This window comes from Mobula birostris, chromosome 24 (genome assembly GCF_030028105.1).
Source record: "Mobula birostris isolate sMobBir1 chromosome 24, sMobBir1.hap1, whole genome shotgun sequence".
NCBI classification, from domain to species: Eukaryota; Metazoa; Chordata; class Chondrichthyes; order Myliobatiformes; family Myliobatidae; genus Mobula; species Mobula birostris.
This window is the reverse complement of record NC_092393.1, coordinates 63,028,883-63,045,672: the sequence shown is the minus strand read 5'-3', so window position 1 is coordinate 63,045,672 and position 16,790 is coordinate 63,028,883. Positions and strand designations below refer to the sequence as shown.

General features: G+C 47.8%; 1 protein-coding gene across 2 annotated transcripts in view; it reads left to right on the top strand.

The window, feature by feature from the left end:
• The window catches only part of trim25 (tripartite motif containing 25), a 65,741-nt gene extending 48,952 nt beyond the window's left edge, over positions 1-16,789 (top strand). The window contains exons 5-11 of one of the 2 annotated variants that reach the window (XM_072242465.1): positions 4,386-4,454; positions 8,432-8,521; positions 10,095-10,160; positions 11,471-11,557; positions 12,337-12,399; positions 12,559-12,618; positions 15,685-16,789. In XM_072242465.1, the coding sequence (XP_072098566.1) occupies positions 4,386-4,454; positions 8,432-8,521; positions 10,095-10,160; positions 11,471-11,557; positions 12,337-12,399; positions 12,559-12,618; positions 15,685-16,214 (965 nt within the window). In that variant the 3' untranslated portion in view covers positions 16,215-16,789. The remainder of the gene's footprint in view (positions 1-4,385; positions 4,455-8,431; positions 8,522-10,094; positions 10,161-11,470; positions 11,558-12,336; positions 12,400-12,558; positions 12,619-15,684) is intronic. The other variant, XM_072242466.1, reaches the window with a different exon arrangement.
• The last annotated feature ends 1 nt before the right edge of the window (position 16,790 follows it).

Genomic DNA, 16,790 nt, shown 5'->3' with positions numbered 1-16,790 from the left:
CTGTGGAATTCTCTGCCCAGGGAAGCAGTTGAGGCTTCCTCACTAAATATATTTAAGATAGTTAGATAGATTTTTACATAGTAGGGGAATTAAAGGTAATGGGGAAAAGGCAGGTGGATGGAGCTGAGCTTACAGATAGATCAGCCATGATCTTATTGAATGGTGGGGCAGGCTTGATGGGCCAAATGGCCTACTCCTGCTCCTACTTATGTTCTTCAGCGACCTCTTTGGGAATCCTGGGGTGTAGACCATCTATCCGGTTGACTTATTTAGCCCTTGCAGCTTCCACAATACCTTCTTCTGAGTAATAACAATTGCACTCACTTCTGCCCTCTGACACTCTCAAATTTCTGGCATTCTAGAAACATAGAAAACCGACAGCACAATACAGGCCCTTTGGCCCACAAAGCTGTGCCAAACATGTCCTTACCTTAGAAATTACCTAGGGTTATCCATAGCCCTCTATTTTTCTAAGCTCCATGTACCTATCCAGGAGTCTCTTAAAAGACCCTATCACATCCATCTCCTCCACCGTCACTGGCAGCCCATTCCACACACTCATCACTCTCTGCGTTTTAAAAAAAAACTACCTCTGACATCCTCATCTGTACCTACTTCCAAGCACCTTAAAACTGTGTCCCCTCAGCCCTGGGAAAAAGCCTCTGACTATCCACATTGATCAATGCCTCTCATCATCTTGTACACCTCCATTGCTCCAAGGAGAAAAGGCCGAGTTCACTCAACCTATTCTCATAAGGCATGTTCCCCAATACATCCTTGTAAATCTCTTCTGCACCATTTCTATAGTTTCCACATCCTTCATGTAGTGAGGTGATCAGAACTGAGCACGGTACTCCAAGTGGGGTCTGACCAGGGTCCTATATAGCTGCAACATTACCTCTCAGCTCCTAAACTCAGTCCCACGGTTGATGAAGGCCAATGCACCGTATGCCTTCTTAACCACAGAGTCAACCTGCACAGCAGCTTTGAATGTCCTATAGACTCGGACCCCAAGATCCCTCTGATCCTCCACACCGCCAAGAGTCTTACCATTAATACTATATTCTGCCATCATATTTGACTTACCAAAATGAACCACTTCGCACTTAGCTGGGTTGAACTCTATCTGCCACTTCTCAGCCCAGTTTTGGATCCTATCAGTGTCCTGCTGTAACCTGTGACAGCCCTCCACACTATCCACAACACCCCCAACCTTTGTGTCATCAGCAAATTTACTAACCCATCCCTCCACTTCCTCATCCAGGTCATTTCTAAAAGTCACGAAGAGTAGGGGTCCCAGAACAGATCCCTGAGGCACACCACTGGTCACCAATCTCCATGCAGAATATGACCTGTCTGCAACCACTCTTTGCCTTCTTGTGGGCAAGCCAGTTCTGGATCCACAAAGCAATGTCCCCTTGGATCCCATGCCTCCTTACTTTCTCAATAAGCCTTACATGTGGTACCTTAACTAATGCCTTGCTAAGATCCATATACACTACATCTACTGCTCTACCTTCATCTATGCGTTTAGTCACATCCTCAAAAAAATTCAATCAGGCTCGTGTCTTTCACGGTAAAGACTGCACAAAATAGTTAGCTTGTTCACTGTTTCCTTGCCCCCATTACTACCTCTGCAGCATCATTTTCTAGTGGAACAATATCTACTCTCGCCTCTTTTAGTTTTTAAAACCTGAAAAAGACATTTGTATCCTCTTTGATATTATTGCCTAGCTTACCTTCATATTTCATCTTTTCCCTCCTTGTGGCTTTTTTAGTTGGTTTTTAAGTTTCCCAATTCTCTAACTTCCCACTAATTTTTATTATATTCTCACTCTTCTGCTTTGTCTTTCCTTGTCACCCATGGTTGCATCATCTTGCCTTTAGGAAACAACTACTTCTTTGGAATGTATCTATTCTGTGCCTTCCGAAGTGCTCCCTGAAAATTCAGCCATTGCTGCTATGACATCACCCCTGCTAGTGTTCCCTTCCAGTCAACTTCAGCCAGCTCCACCCTCATGCCTTTATAATTCCCTTTACTCCTCTGTGATACTGTTACATTTGACTTTAGCATCTCCCTTTGAAATTGCAGGATGAATTCTATCATACTAGGTAAGGGTCCCCTTCCTTTACCTTCAGCTCCCTAATCAAATCCAACTCATTATACAACACCCAAATCAGAATAGCTGATCCCCTAGTGGGTTCAATGCAAGCTGCTCTAAAAAGCCATGTTACAGGCATTCTATAAATTCTACTCTCGCTGTTTAACTGATTTCCCCAACCGATCTGCATATTGAAATCCCCATGACTATTGTACCATTGCCCTTTTGACATGCCTCTTCTAGCTCCCATTGTAATTCACATCCCACATCCTGGCTACTGTACTGAGATCTGTGTATTACTCCCAGTCTTTTTACCTTTGCAGTTTCTTAACTGTATCCATAAGGATTCTACATCTTTCAATCCTATGTCACCTCTTTCTAACAATTTGACTTCATTTTTTTTTAACCAACAAATCCACCCCAACCCCTCTGCCTACTTGCCTGATCTTTCAATACAAGCTTGATGTTAAACTCCCAACTATGATCCACAGCATCATACCTGCCAGTCCCTAACTGCACCAGGTCACCTACCTGCATTCAGATATAACTCCTTGCCCAATATTTGTCACCCTTCTCTATTTTTGTCCCCATTACACTTCAACTCATCCCTCTTACTGTAATAATTGCTCTATCATTTGCCTGTTCTTCCTGACAGTCTCACTACACACTGCCTCTGCTTATCACTCCATTTCCCACCCCACTATGAAATTAGTATAAGCCCATCCCAACAGTTCGAGAGAACCTGCCCACAAGGAATTTGGTCCTCCTCGGGTTCAGGTATAACCCATCCCTTTTGTACAGGTCATACTTCCCCAGAAGAGATCCCAATGATCCAGGAATTCAAACCCCTGTCCTCTGCACCAGTTCCTCAGCCACGCATTCATCTGCCAAGTCATTCTATTCTTACCTCACTGGCACCTGCATAGGCAGCGTTCCAGAGATTACTACCCTGGAGGTCCTGTTCTTCAACTTTCTACCTAGCTCCTTAGAATCTCTCCTTGCCTTCCCCACCTATGTCATTGTTGGCAATATGTACCAAGATTTCTGGCTGCTCACCTTCCACCTTTAGTACTGTGGACTCATTCCCAGACATCCCTGACCCTGTCATCTGGAAAGCAACATACCATCCGGGTGTCTACTATGTCCACAAAATCTCATTCCTGTTCCTCTGACCATAGAATCCCCTACCACTACTGCGGTCCTCTTCTCCCCCGAGCCACAGGAGACTCAGTACCAGAGACCTGATCACTGTGACCCCCATAGTATTCAAAGTAGTATACTTATTGAGAGGAATGGCCACAAGGATACTCTATAAAGGGTGCCCATTTCCTTTCCCAACAATCACCCAGGTACCTGCCTCCTACAACTTGGGGGTGAGTCCTTTCCTGTAGCTCCTAGCTATCACTTCCTCATTTCCTGTATGAGCCAAAGGTTTTCCAGCTGCAGCTCCAGTTCTCTGAGAAGAGCTGCATCTCGGTGCAGATGTGGTTATCCATGAGATTGGAGGTCTCCCAGAAAGCACACAACACTACCCTGGGGCCATTCTCACTGCTCTACCAATGTACTAACAGAGAAAGGATGAAGAGGCAGCAACTGAGTAGCTGCTTACTGCGCCCAAGCCTCTCCACTCTAACACTGGTCCAGTCACAGAATGGCTGCACTGCTTGTCATTGCCGTTATTTTATTTGCAAATGAAACGCAATTTGATTGGGCCACCAGAAAGTGCCGAAAGCCCGGAACGCTGCTTTATAAATCATTCACTGACCCGTGAGCTGTCTGGCCCCTCACTCCTGATTTGACTGGGCTGCCAGAAAGGGTGGTGAATCTGTGAAATTCATGGTCACAGGCGGCTGTAGAGGCCAAAGCATTGGGTATTAGTCAGGGTGTCAAAGTTATGGGGAGAAGGCTGGAGAATGGGGTTGAGAGGGATAATAAATCAGCCATGATGGAATGGTGGAGCAGACTCAATGGGCCAAATGGCCTAATTCTGCTCCCTTGTCTTTATGGTCTTCCCGCAGTGTGTCTGAAGTGCTGAGATCATTTACTGTTGGAAAGGTAGCGACTGTTGTTAGGTGGGGTCCTGTCTCACCAATTTGACTGGATTTTTTTTGAATCGTTAATAAAAACATTGGGGAGTCGTCCCAGCCCAGGACTTGTGTTCTGGGGTTTCTTAGTGTGATCTGGACCCAGTTCTTTTAGTAACTTTCCTTTATGATATAAACCCTAACGGTGAGTCAGGATGCTGTACGTACAAGGGTTAACCATTCTGTTGTTCTTCTGCAGAGAGAGCCAACGCTAAGCAGTCAAAGCCCCCGCAGCAGACAGCTACAGCAGACCTTCCAAACAGCCCAGGTGAGTGATGTAGATAAGTTGTTACAGACACTGTACACAAAACAACATTAATCCTGTCGTAGCCCTCCCCGAAGCCCGTCCTTGCTATGCTGTCTACCAACACTCTCACCCAGTCTATCTCAACAACTTTCGCCACACCTTAAATCAATGTCCTGCTTTAGACACTTCCACCACACGGAAACATTTCTTACCAATGTCTCTCACTCCTTCCCTCAGCCACCTCCGCACCAAGGAAAACAAACGCTGGCAAACCTATTCCATCCTTCTCAACATCCTGCACGCTTGCCACTGCAGTGATGTTCTTTCCTCTAGTGCCACCACCAGAGCCACACAGCACTCCTGTGCTGCCAAGTTTAGTAGGGATGTGCCAAGAGTGACCTGCTCTTTTACTGTCTGTCCCAGCGAATAAATGCCTGCCTCTCGTATACTGATTACCCCCATCTACCCCTGACCTCTGAGGTGGGGCAGCGCAGTTGCTGTCTCTCACCGCCCGGGATCTGAGTTCGGCTACTGTCGGTGTGCGGTTTGCACCTTTTCCCTGTGATCCTCAGGGTTTCCTCCCGCAGTGCAAAGGCTCTGGTTACTCTCCTGTTTTTCCACATACATGTAGAACACCTTGCAGTTTTCCTTAATCCTTCTCACCAAGGCCTTCTTGTTTCCCTTTCTTAATCTTCATAACTCTGAAGAGCCCTACCTGATTTTTGCTTCCTAACCTTAAGTATGTCTCCTGCTCTTGACTAATGTTCCACTTCCCTTGTTCCTTCACCCTGCCATCCTCTCCGTGTAACCCTCCGTTCAGCTAGCGGCTTAATCTAGGGGAAGACAGCCCTAGGCCCGGCCAAACTTAAGAAATCTCATTTGGGTGGATGCTGCACGATGTGTCTCCTGTTACAAATCAGTACCATGAAATAACAAACAGTACACAATATGCGATTAAACAATTGAGCTTCACAATTCTTATTTTGACTATGGTTAGTAACAAAACGAAACAAAGAAAAGGGCCCATTCTCATGAAACAGTTTAATGCACAACATCATAGGTCACTGTTGAGTCCACTGGTTTCCCGTCGACCTGCTCCGAGCGTAGCTGACCCTCGGACCCTCGCTCCAAGTCCACTTCGTCCAGCAGTCTACCAACTCTCTCATCTCTCCCCAGCGAAAGACCGCAAAATCCCTGCTCCCAGACCCACAAGAAAGAACAACATCCCTCTCATCGGGTAGCCCCACATTCCAAAGCCCCGTTATCTCTAGTCATCACCCAAACATTGCTGCTACAGAGAAACCATTACATTAGCAGTGAAACCCTACAGCGCATTACACCTGTCTCAATGGTGCAAGCCTAACAATTACTCCATGCATTTAATGATAAGACACTGGAACAGAATTAGGTTTCTGTAACTCTTTCCTGATGATAACGAGAAGATGCATGTCCTGGGTGATGGGGGTCCTTAATGATGGATGTTGACTTTCTGAGGCACTGCTCCTTCCTGCTAGCCTTATAATCTTCAAGATCTCTATCATTACCTAGTTTTTTGAACCTTTCGTAAGCTCTTCTTTTCTTCTTGACTAGATTTACAACAGCCACGGTTCCTGTACCCGACCATCCTTTCCCTGTCTCATTAGAACGTATCCCCTGAACGTTTGCCACATTTCTTCCGCATGTTTCCATGAGAACATCTGTTTCCAATTTATGCTTCCAAGTTCCTGCCTGATAGCCTCATATTTCCCCTTACTCCCAATTAAACGTTTCCCTAACTTGTCTGTTCCTGTCTCTCTCCAATGCTATGGTAAAGGAGATAGAATTGTGATCACTATCTCCAAAATGCTCTCCCACTGACAGACCTGACACCTGACCAGGTTCATTTCCCAATACCAGATCAAGTACAGCCTCTCCTCTTGTAGGCTTATCTACATATTGTGTCAGGAAACCTTCCTGAACACACCTAACAAACTCCACCCTCTCTAAACCCCACTCTAGGGAAATGCCTATCAATATTTGGGAAATTAAAATCTCCCACAACAACCCTGTTATTATTACTCCTTTCCAGAATCTGTCTCCCTATCTGTTCCTTGATGTCCCTGTTACTATTGGGTGGTCTATAAAAACACCCAGTAGAGTTATTGACCCATCCTGTTCCTAACTTCCACCCACAGAGACTCCGTAGACAACCCCTCCATGATTTCCTCCTTTTCTGCAGCCGTGACACTATCTCTGATCAACAGTGCCACACCCCCACCTCTTTTGCCTCCCTCCCTGTCCTTTCTGAAACATCTAAAGCCTGGCACTTGAAGTAGCAATTCCTGCCCCTGCACCATCCAAGTGTCTGTAATGGCCACAGCTCCACGCTCTAGGTTCATCCGCTTTATTCATAATACTCCTCGTATTAAAATAGACACATCTCAAACCATCATTCTGAGTGCGTCTCTTCTCTATCACCTGCCTATCCTCCCTTTCGCACTGTCTCCAAGGTTTCTCGATTTGTGAGCCAACCTCCCTTTCCTCCGTCACTTCAGTTCGGTTCCCACCCCCCTGCAATTTTAGTTTAAACTCTCCCCAATAGCCTTTGCAAACCTCCCCACCAGGATATTGGTCCCCCTCAGAATCAAGTGCAACACGTCATTTTTGTACAGGTCACACCTGCCCCAGAAGAGGTCCCAATGATCTGGATCCACAAAGCAATGTCCCCTTGGCTCCCATGCCTCCTTACTTTCTCAATAAGCCTCGCATAGGGTACCTTATCAAATGCCTTGCTGAAATCCATATACACTACATCTACTGCTCTACCTTCATCAATGTGTTTAGTCACATCCGCAAAAGATTCAATCAGGCTTGTAAGGCACAACCTGCCCTTGACAAAGCTGTGCTGACTATTCCTTTTTTTTGGCGGAGCGAGCGAGAGAGAGACTGTGTGGTGTGCCACTCCTCACACAGACACTTTTACAGTATTTTCCTTTTATTTTATGAGGTCGAGTTGCAGTCTCGACACTCCACCCGGCACGGCTGGAAAGCCTATTGAAGCCTACTCGGCGGCGAACCCGACTAGTTTGGAACCCGGGAACCTCCGCTCCCAGGCCCGGCACCAATGTCATTGCGCCACCAGCTGGCCTATGCTGACTATTCCTAATCATATTATGCCTCTCCAAAAGTTGATAAATCCTGCCTCTCAGGATCTTCTCCATCAACTTACCAACGACTGAAGTAAGACTCACTGGTCTATAATTTCCTGGGCTATCTCTACTCCCTTTCTTGAATAAGGGAACAACGTCCGCGACCTTCTAATCCTCCGGAACCTCTCCTGTCCACATTGATGATGCAAAGATCATCGCCAGAGGCTCAGCAATCTCCTCCCTCGCTTCCCACAGTAGCCTGCAGTACTTCTCATCCGGTCCTGGCAACTTATCCAACTTGATGCTTTCCAAAAGCTCCAGCACATCATCTTTCTTAATATCTACATGCTCAAACTTTTCAGTGCTCTGGAATCGATCCCTGCAATCACCAAGATCCTTTTCCATAGTGAATACTGAAGTAATCATTAAGTCCCTCTCTTTCCTCTGGTTCCATACACACTTTCCCACTGTCACACTTGATAGATCCTATTCTTTCATGTCATAATTGCTCCTCTAAACACCCCCACCCCATCAAAGGTTACTGGGAGTTACAGTCCAGGTTGAATACCCTTATCCAAAAACCTCAATTCTGAAACACTTCCTGACCTACACATTTCAGATAAGCATACTCAATCTGTATAATCCTATCAGAGCCCTTTCTTATCTCTAAATTCCATCCATATAGACTCAAGATACAATTCTGCCTTCACAATATCCTCAATTGCTCCGTCTCCCTAATCAATAATGCACCCTCTACTCCCAGAACTCCTCTCTGCCCTCTACCTGTCACACTGAAATATTGAACACTGAGCTGCCAGACCCACCCACCCCACAACCAGATTTCTGCCAGAGTTCTTGTAACATCCACAGGATGCCTCCCAGATCAGGAACCGCTATCTGCTGGAACAAGAGAGCCATCCGAAGTTAGCAGTCCGTCCGAGGACAAGATGGGCAAAAGCAGTAAGTGAGGGTGTGGGATACTGGGAAGGTCACCTTCTGTAGCCATGTGTCTCTGTTGTACTGCACCACCCCATAAGACTCAGCAGCAGAATTAGGCCATTCAGCCCATCAAGTCTTTCCACTAGGCCATCATGGCTGATCCCGGATCCCCCTCAACTCCACACACCTGCCTTCTCGCCATATCCTTTGATGCCCTGACTGATCAGAAAATGATCAACTTCCACCTTAGATACACCCAGGGACTTGGCCTCCACCAGTCTGTGGCAGAGCATTCCACAGATTCACTGCTGTCTGGCTAAAAAAAAAAACCTCCTTCCCTCCATTCCAAAAGGTTGCCCCTCAATTTTGAAGCTGTGCCATCTAATTCTCGATATCCCTACCATAGGAAATATCCTCTGCACATCCACCCTATCTAGTCCTTTCAACATTAAGTAGGTTTCAATGAGATCCCCTCACATTCTTCTAAATGCTGTCAGTCACCTGGGCCACAAGTTCCAGTATGGACCAGTGAGATGCTGAGGCCAGATGCCCATTTAAAAATGAGAAGACAGCTTCCCACTACCATCACTGCCCAGTGACCCCTGTGTTAGAGAGAGAGAGAGGTGGCTAGGAAGCACCCAGGGTTCCTGCTCCCCATTACTGCCCAGTGACCCCTGGGTTAGAGAGGGGGGAAATCACCCAGGGTTCCTGCTCCCCATCACTGCCCAGTGACCCTGGAATTGGCAGGGGGTTTTCACCAATCGGCTAGCACTCCTGCGCCCCACCACTATCCAGTGACCCCAGGTTAAGAGGAGAGGAATCGGACAGGGTTCCTGCTCCCCATTCCAGGGTTAGAGAGAGGTGGGGGCAGGAGGGGAATCAGCCGGTGACTCTGGGATATATGGGGAGAGGTGGGAGAGAAAAAATATGAATCAACCAGGGTTCCTGTTCCTCTATCACTACCCAGTAACACCAGGGGGAAATCAAAAAATACAGGAGCAGAATTAGACCATTCAGCTCTGTTAACCCTTTCATTTCTGGGATAATTATATCTTGTAAACCTCCTCTGGATTCTCTCCATGACCAACACATTTCTCCTTAGACAAGGAGCCCAACATCGTTCACAATATTCCATATGCAGTCAGATCAATGCCTTGGGGTGGCAGGGTAGCATAGTGGCTAGCACAGGCGACCCAGGCTCAATTCCACTGCTGCCTGTAAAGAGTTTGTACATTCTCCCCGTGACCACGTGGCTTTCCTCTGGGCACGTCAGTTTCCTCCCACAGTCCAAAGACATACTGGTTGGTCATTGTAAATTGTTCCGTGATTAGGCTCAGATTAAATGAGGGATTGATGGGCAGTGTGGCTTAGAAGGTCTATTCTGAACTGTATCTCAATAAAAAAAAACACAAGTCCTCAGCAGTTCGCCCTCACTTATGTTGTCCGCAAAATAAATCCTACACAACATTCTGTTTTGTAGAATGTGAGGGGAATGAAAGAGGAAGCTGTGGATGATGAAGTTGGGAGGGAGAAGGCCGGAAGGGCGAGGGGACACCGAAGGCTGGCGTTTAATCATCTTGTCTTAATTTGGCAGAGAAATCCAAAAGCAAAATACAAAATTCGTGGCAAATACCCGGCTCAAATCAGTCTGTGAACCCAGGTGAGTGGCGAACCCCTCATTGTAACAGTGATACACCACACCCCAACACTGACATGGTCTGTACGCCCTTCATCTGCTCTTTTATAAGCTTGTTAGATTTCCCCTCGGCTTTCAGAGCAGTAGGTGCAAGGGTTGGGGTAGGTGTGCAAAGCTAACAAGAGACAACTTCTCTGCTCCCTCCCTCCCTTCAGGGACTCATTCCCCTCCCCGCCATGCGATCTCATGAACTGCCACATCATGCTAACATTGGAACACGTTCACTGTCCACCACACCGCCAGTTTTGGTGTCATCTACAGATTTACAAACATGCCACCCACAATCTCATTCCCAGTCAGTAATATATACTGTTTGAAGTTCAAAGTATATTATTAAAAAAATATATAGATTAATCTCCTTACAGGCAGCCAAAGAAACCCAACAGAACCCATTAAACATAAGACAGTCAAACACCCTATGTGCAGAACAAAAAATAGTGCAAATAAAAATAAAAAATAGCATTCAGAACTGAAGTTCACAAAAGTGAGTTCACAGCTACGAAGCCAGTCAACACTGCAGCCAAATCACGACCCATTAGTTGCAGGTCACAACCTCATTTCAGCAGAGACGAGTAAACCTTGCAGATAAGTGAGCTGAACACTGGCCTGTCTCTCGCCTCCGGCCCCAACACCCTGACCTTTTCAATCTGACCCAGCACTTAAATCATCCAAACCTTGGGTCGTTCATTGCTCAGACCCAGGCCCTGCCACATCATATTGCCTGCAAGTCCCCTCCACCAGCGCCCAAACATTGGCTGATTCCCCACTCTTGTACATGGGCCAAGCCACCTCGATTCGGCCTGTACATACCACGCCGCATCCGTGCTGCACTTTCAAGGCTTCAGTTCGCACCTCAAATATGCCAGGTTGTTCAAAAGGGGGGTTACAGGCTATTAATTGCCATGATCATTGTGCAGAAAAAACATGATCAATAAGGTAGTTGGTAGTTTTGTTTGCTGCCAGCAAGTCACTGTACTTCACCTGTGCCATTTTACTGTATATCAAACACTGAGGGACCCAGCCCAACCCCTGGGTCCAGGTCTCCAGTATGCTCTGTTATATCCACTTTTCTCTCTCAACCCACATCCCATGTGTTCTAACTTCTGGATCAGCCTACCATGTGAGACCTTGTGAATAGCTGAACTCAAGTCCACATTGCCAAGATCTGCCATCCTGCCGTGTTCACTTCCCAAAAACCGGTTTCTGCCTCAGCACTCAATGTAACATCGCTGGTCGAAGGGCCAAACCTGTTCTATGTTTTGTGTTCTGTGTAGCTTCAGGAGACCTGCAACTTCTCTTTTTTGGGACAAGAGAACCACCGGAAGTGGGAAAACCATCTGAGGACAAGCCAGGCAGAACCAGTGAGTGAGGGCATGGGTTATACTGCGTGGGTCACATCGTGGGTGTTACCTACAGCACTGTCTTACCAGCTCCCAGTCACCAGAGCCGTGGGCTGCCAGAGTACAACCATGGATGGTTGAAGGAAGGGAAGGCAACTGGCAGAACCCGGAGCGTTGTGGCGCAGAGACCGAGGGGTACAGGTATATAGACCCCTGAACGTAGAAACACAGGGTGGTGAAGGAGTTTGATACACCAGCCGAGTACAGGAGTCGGTATGTCATGTTACAGCAATACAGTCATTGGTGAGACCACACTGAGTATTGTTTGTGCAGTCTGGTCACCCTAGAGGAGGGATTTAATTAGACAAGGTGCAGAGAAGTTTCATGAGCTGGGACTGGGGGGCTTGAGTTACGAGGAGTTGTAAAGTCTACTTTTTCCCTGGAGTAAAGGAGACTGAGGTGTGACCTTAGAGATTTAAAAAAAAAAATCACGAGGACTATAAATAAGGTGGATGGTGACAGTCTTTCCTCCAGGGTAGGGCTATATAAAGCCAGAAAGCACAGGTTTAAGGTGAGAGGGAAAAGATTTAAAGAGGAGCTGAGGGAACGCTGATGAACTGCTTGCAACTGAGAAGCTGTGGGCATCTTGCAGATGGCGACATTATACTGGGGAATAGTTCGAGATACATGCTCAAGTGGCCGAGAGGCCTTGGGGTTGTTGGTCACTTAGGCTCTGAGTTCTTGTGTACACAGGGAGTGGACGAAGTGGACTGGGGCTTAATCAGTCTCTTATTCTTCAGGGAAATCGAAATCCAAACCTTCGGCAACCCAACGCCAGACACCCGATGACACAGAGAAACTGAGTGAGTGATTTGCCCCCCACACTGGGGGTCACTTGTATCCTGTTGTACACACCGGAAAACTTCGTACCTCTCCCACAGTCTGTAGCTCTCCTCGCTCACTCCCCTTTGCTGTGAGATGTATGTCATTGGCACTGTGTAACTCTGCCTATTTCTCCACAGGGAGGCCACCCAACCCCAGTAGTGCCTCTGTGCCACAGACACGACAGGACTACATGCAGTGTGAGTAGCTCTAGCACACAGACCAGCCCTCTGCTCCTGGCCTTGGGCTGCAGTGGGAGGGGTTGGTAAATGCATTCACACCTGAAAAAGCAGGTTAAGTGTTTGGGGAAACAGTCAAGGCAGAGCAAACCCTCTTCCACGCTGCCCATCTCTTAAGAGGCTACAGGACAGACACAGTGGGGCTCCTTCCACATGATACTCCAGTGCATACTAACCAATATTTTGTACAGCTCAGTGGTACCTTGGCCTACAAAGGCAGCATGCCAAATCCCTCCATCAGCACCCACAAGGTCCCTGTGTACATCTCTGCTGGTCAGGCTCCACCATGTACTCTCTGTTCCTCTTGGATCTGATCTCCCAAAGTTTGTTAGTTCACACTTGTCCATCTGACACCAACTCCACTTGACTTACAAGCTCAGTGTCCCTCTGTCCAGCTTCGCCCCACATTTCCCCCGTCCGCCTGCTTTCTGATCTGTCAAAGGTCCCAGCGGTACCCCACTGGTTACACACTACCAAACACCCCTCTTCTTTGGTCACCCAACCAATTTCACCAACACAACCTCTGATCATTTGTGGCTTAAACTTCTGGACCCACTCAGTGGCGTTTATTGTCAAGTGCACAGGGGCAGTGACGAACAACATCACAGGTACACAGCATCAGGAAGCAGCGTTCACAAGGAAAACAAATTATACACAAAAAGTCACAAATAGAACAGAAAAGTCCATTTTAGTGGAAAGTGGTCATAATGTTGCTAAACTTTAATGATCAGGGTTGAAGAGAAGTAGTCATAGCTGAACCTGGTGGAGTGGGATTTCAGGCTTCTGCCCAAGAGAGCATGACCCAGATACTGGGGATCTCCAGTGCTTGTTGCCTTTTCCTTCTGTCAGTACTGATGGTGTTCAGCCTCATCAAAATCCCAAGTCTACCGTTCAGCATTCATCAGTTTCCTTAGCTACCTCCTCAGAAAACTTAGCCACACACACAAAATGCTGCAGCAGGTCCTCCTGTTTGTCCTCAGAAAACTTGATTGGGTTTTTGAGAATCTCTCCTGCACAAAACCACCTGATCCCACCAAATCGGTCCTTACTCAGTGTACCCAGTGTGGACCCTGGCCTCAAGTCCAGTTCGATCTACACATTGCTTCAGAAAACCCTCAAATGCATTTGATGAATACTTTCCCATCTAATCCCGAATTAGTTTCACACAACACCACTGCTACCCTGCCAAATGCCTGCAGTTTCCACCTCCTAGTGAATACCACGAGGCTTACACTATAATTGTGTTAAGCTCACAACTCCTCCCTTATTCCTTCATTCTACTTTTTGCCTCACTTCCCGATATCCTCCCTGTTTTCTTCTACAATGCTGTCTCTGATCAGCAATACAACACACCCTCCCCATTTGCACACCCTCTATCAAAACTTCCATACCTTGAGCTGCCAGTCCTGCCCTTCCCGTGACAACAGCCATACTGTAAACCGCTCTGTTGATCCACATGCTTTGCTGATCTGCCTAACCTGCAGCCAAGCTGCTTCACTGTTCTACCTGCTGTCTGGCTCTGCCCGGACATTCTGGATCCCACCTCACCTTAAACCTCCCAGCAGAACCAGCAAATCTCCCTGCTAGGATATTGGTCCCCTTACAGTCCAGGGGTAACTTGTCACTCCTGCCCACAAAATCCATTTCATTAGCCACACATTAATCTATTTAGATACTCACTGACAGAGGACATGTAGTAACCTTGAGCTCTAGCTTTTCAGCTTCCTACCTGACTACCTGAATTCTCTTTACAATTCCTCATCATTTGGTAAAACCACTCTCTTCCTTAAATGTTCAGACACTCTCAACTCTGATGCCAGGAAGACAGCACACCAACTATACTTGCCCCACTGAGTGGCTGCTGAGAGGCAAAGCCACCCAACCCCAACACTACGGAGTCTAAAACAATACATTTCTTTGGGGAGCCACAGGGAAATCTTGTTCCTTCTAGTGGTCATTCATCTTTTGGATGTACCTTCGATGTGACCATCTTCCATCTATAAATACCGAGTCAGTGGTCAGAAAGGAGCTGCAGTTCGATACACCTCCCAGACGGTCATCAGGGATACCTAATTACTCCCTGATCTCCAGCATCTCACAGGGAGCAGACCACTGCCACTTACTACAGCACAAACAGGCCATTAAGCCCATCTAGTTGACGTCATACTGGTATTGTCTCATCCCATCAACTTGCACCTGGACCACAGTCCTCCTCACCCCTTCCCATCAATGTACCCACCCAAATTCCTAGAACCTGCATTTACCTCTTCCTCCACACTTTCACCACCTTGAGTGAAGTTACCCCATAGGTTTCCCTTAAACATTTCACCTTTCACCCTTAACCCATGACCTCTAGTTGCACCCCTCAAAGGAAAACCCTCACCAGCCCCTCAACAAAGCCTCTGCACTTTAATCTCAAAACCATTGCTCCAGGAAGGCCCTCCTCCACTTAGAAATTTGGCCATCATGTATCCAATGCCAGGGTGCCTGTGTGTGTTAACCTGTTGCTCTGTGCAGAGGCAGCAAAGGGGACCAGACCCTGGCCACTGAGAATGGAACTGGAAACAATGCCAGTGGTGGTCTGAGGGAACAGACAAATGAGGGGTGGGGCACAGGCAGCTGAAGGTGGAGCCGTTGTTTGGGGGTGACAGCGAGGCCCAGATTAGCGGGTAGCTACATGGGTGTAGGATGGGACATGAGTGTAAGGGAGTCTCTGGCAGCAGAGATACGATGGGAGGGTGGAACAAGGTGGGGCTTGCTCAACACCACCTTCAGCACTCATCCACTCCCCTACACCGGTACGTTGCTGCTCCCGAACTTCCCCCTCCTCTCAGTGGGCACCAGCGACTCAGGACCCACTCCGTTAGACTCCTGGAGCTCCCTGCTCAGCAGGGTGGGAACACCCTAACCACCACGGTGATTTAAGGCAGCTGGAATTGGGCAGTAAATGTTAGCATCAGCAACAGGTTAAAATGCAGTGTGCAGAGCATCGCTGGCAGTAATACTGATGTGTCCTTGGTTTGACAGACAACAGCAAGGTGAACTTCAACCAGCGGAGTGCCCACAAGAAGCTCATCCTGAGTGACCGGTACACCACCCTAACCGTAGGGGAGCAGTTACAGGCTTATCCCGACCTACCCGAACGCTTCTTCAACTGCAGCCAGGTATTGGCTTTGCAGTGGTTCGCCAATGGCCGCCATTACTGGGAAGTAGGCATCCAGGGCAGCAGCAGCAGCTTCTGGTCCATCGGGGTGGCGTGTGCGGGCATGGATCGGAGTGGCTCCAGCAGCCGGCTGGGCAGGAATGCTCTCAGCTGGTGTATAGAGAGCTTTGGCTCACAACTCTCAGTCTGGCACGCTGATCAGCAGGCAATTCTACATGTCCCCCAGCCCCGCATGGTTGGTGTGTACCTGGACTTTGAGGGGGGAGAGGTGGCTTTTCTCTCTGTGGGATCTGGCATGTTCCCACTGTTCCGTTTCAAAGCTCAGCTCCGCGGTCAGATCTTCCCTGCCTTCTGGCTCTCTTCCAGCGGTACGAAACTGACGCTGGGTCACTGACTGGCTGCTCACTGCTCCCCCTAGTCCTTACTGCGGTGTCTATCCCTGTTCAGGCGGAGTCACCCCCTATCTACAATGATGGGAGGCTGGAGGAGCAATGACCCCCCCCACCCCCAAACTTCTCTGGGACAGTCTCCCCCAAGCCAGGGGAGAGAAAGATGTCCTTGGGCTTCTGGGTATCCCTGGAGACTTTATTTAAATCTTTGGGATTTAATCTGTATTTTTGGAATGAGTTCAGATGTAATTAGTTATGAAGATGGAAGGGAGAAACAGTTTCTGTGGCTGCAGCACATTCTCACGGGGAGCTGGAGTCACTGCTGTGATCATGATTCCCATGGGGAGCAGCCATCTCAGACAGGATTTGCCCCTGGTAACGGGACCATTTATTAATAAATCTGCTGTCCATGGGCTGGGGAGGGGGGAGGGTCCTGCCCCTTGGTCACTCAGTCAGTCCCTGGCTGGCCATACTACATGCATCGCCCTGCCCAGCACACTGGTATTATATAGCAAGGATGGCATGGTTTGCTTGCAGCTGGTTGTCTGATTTTAACTTGCAATAAAAGGGGACAAACAAAT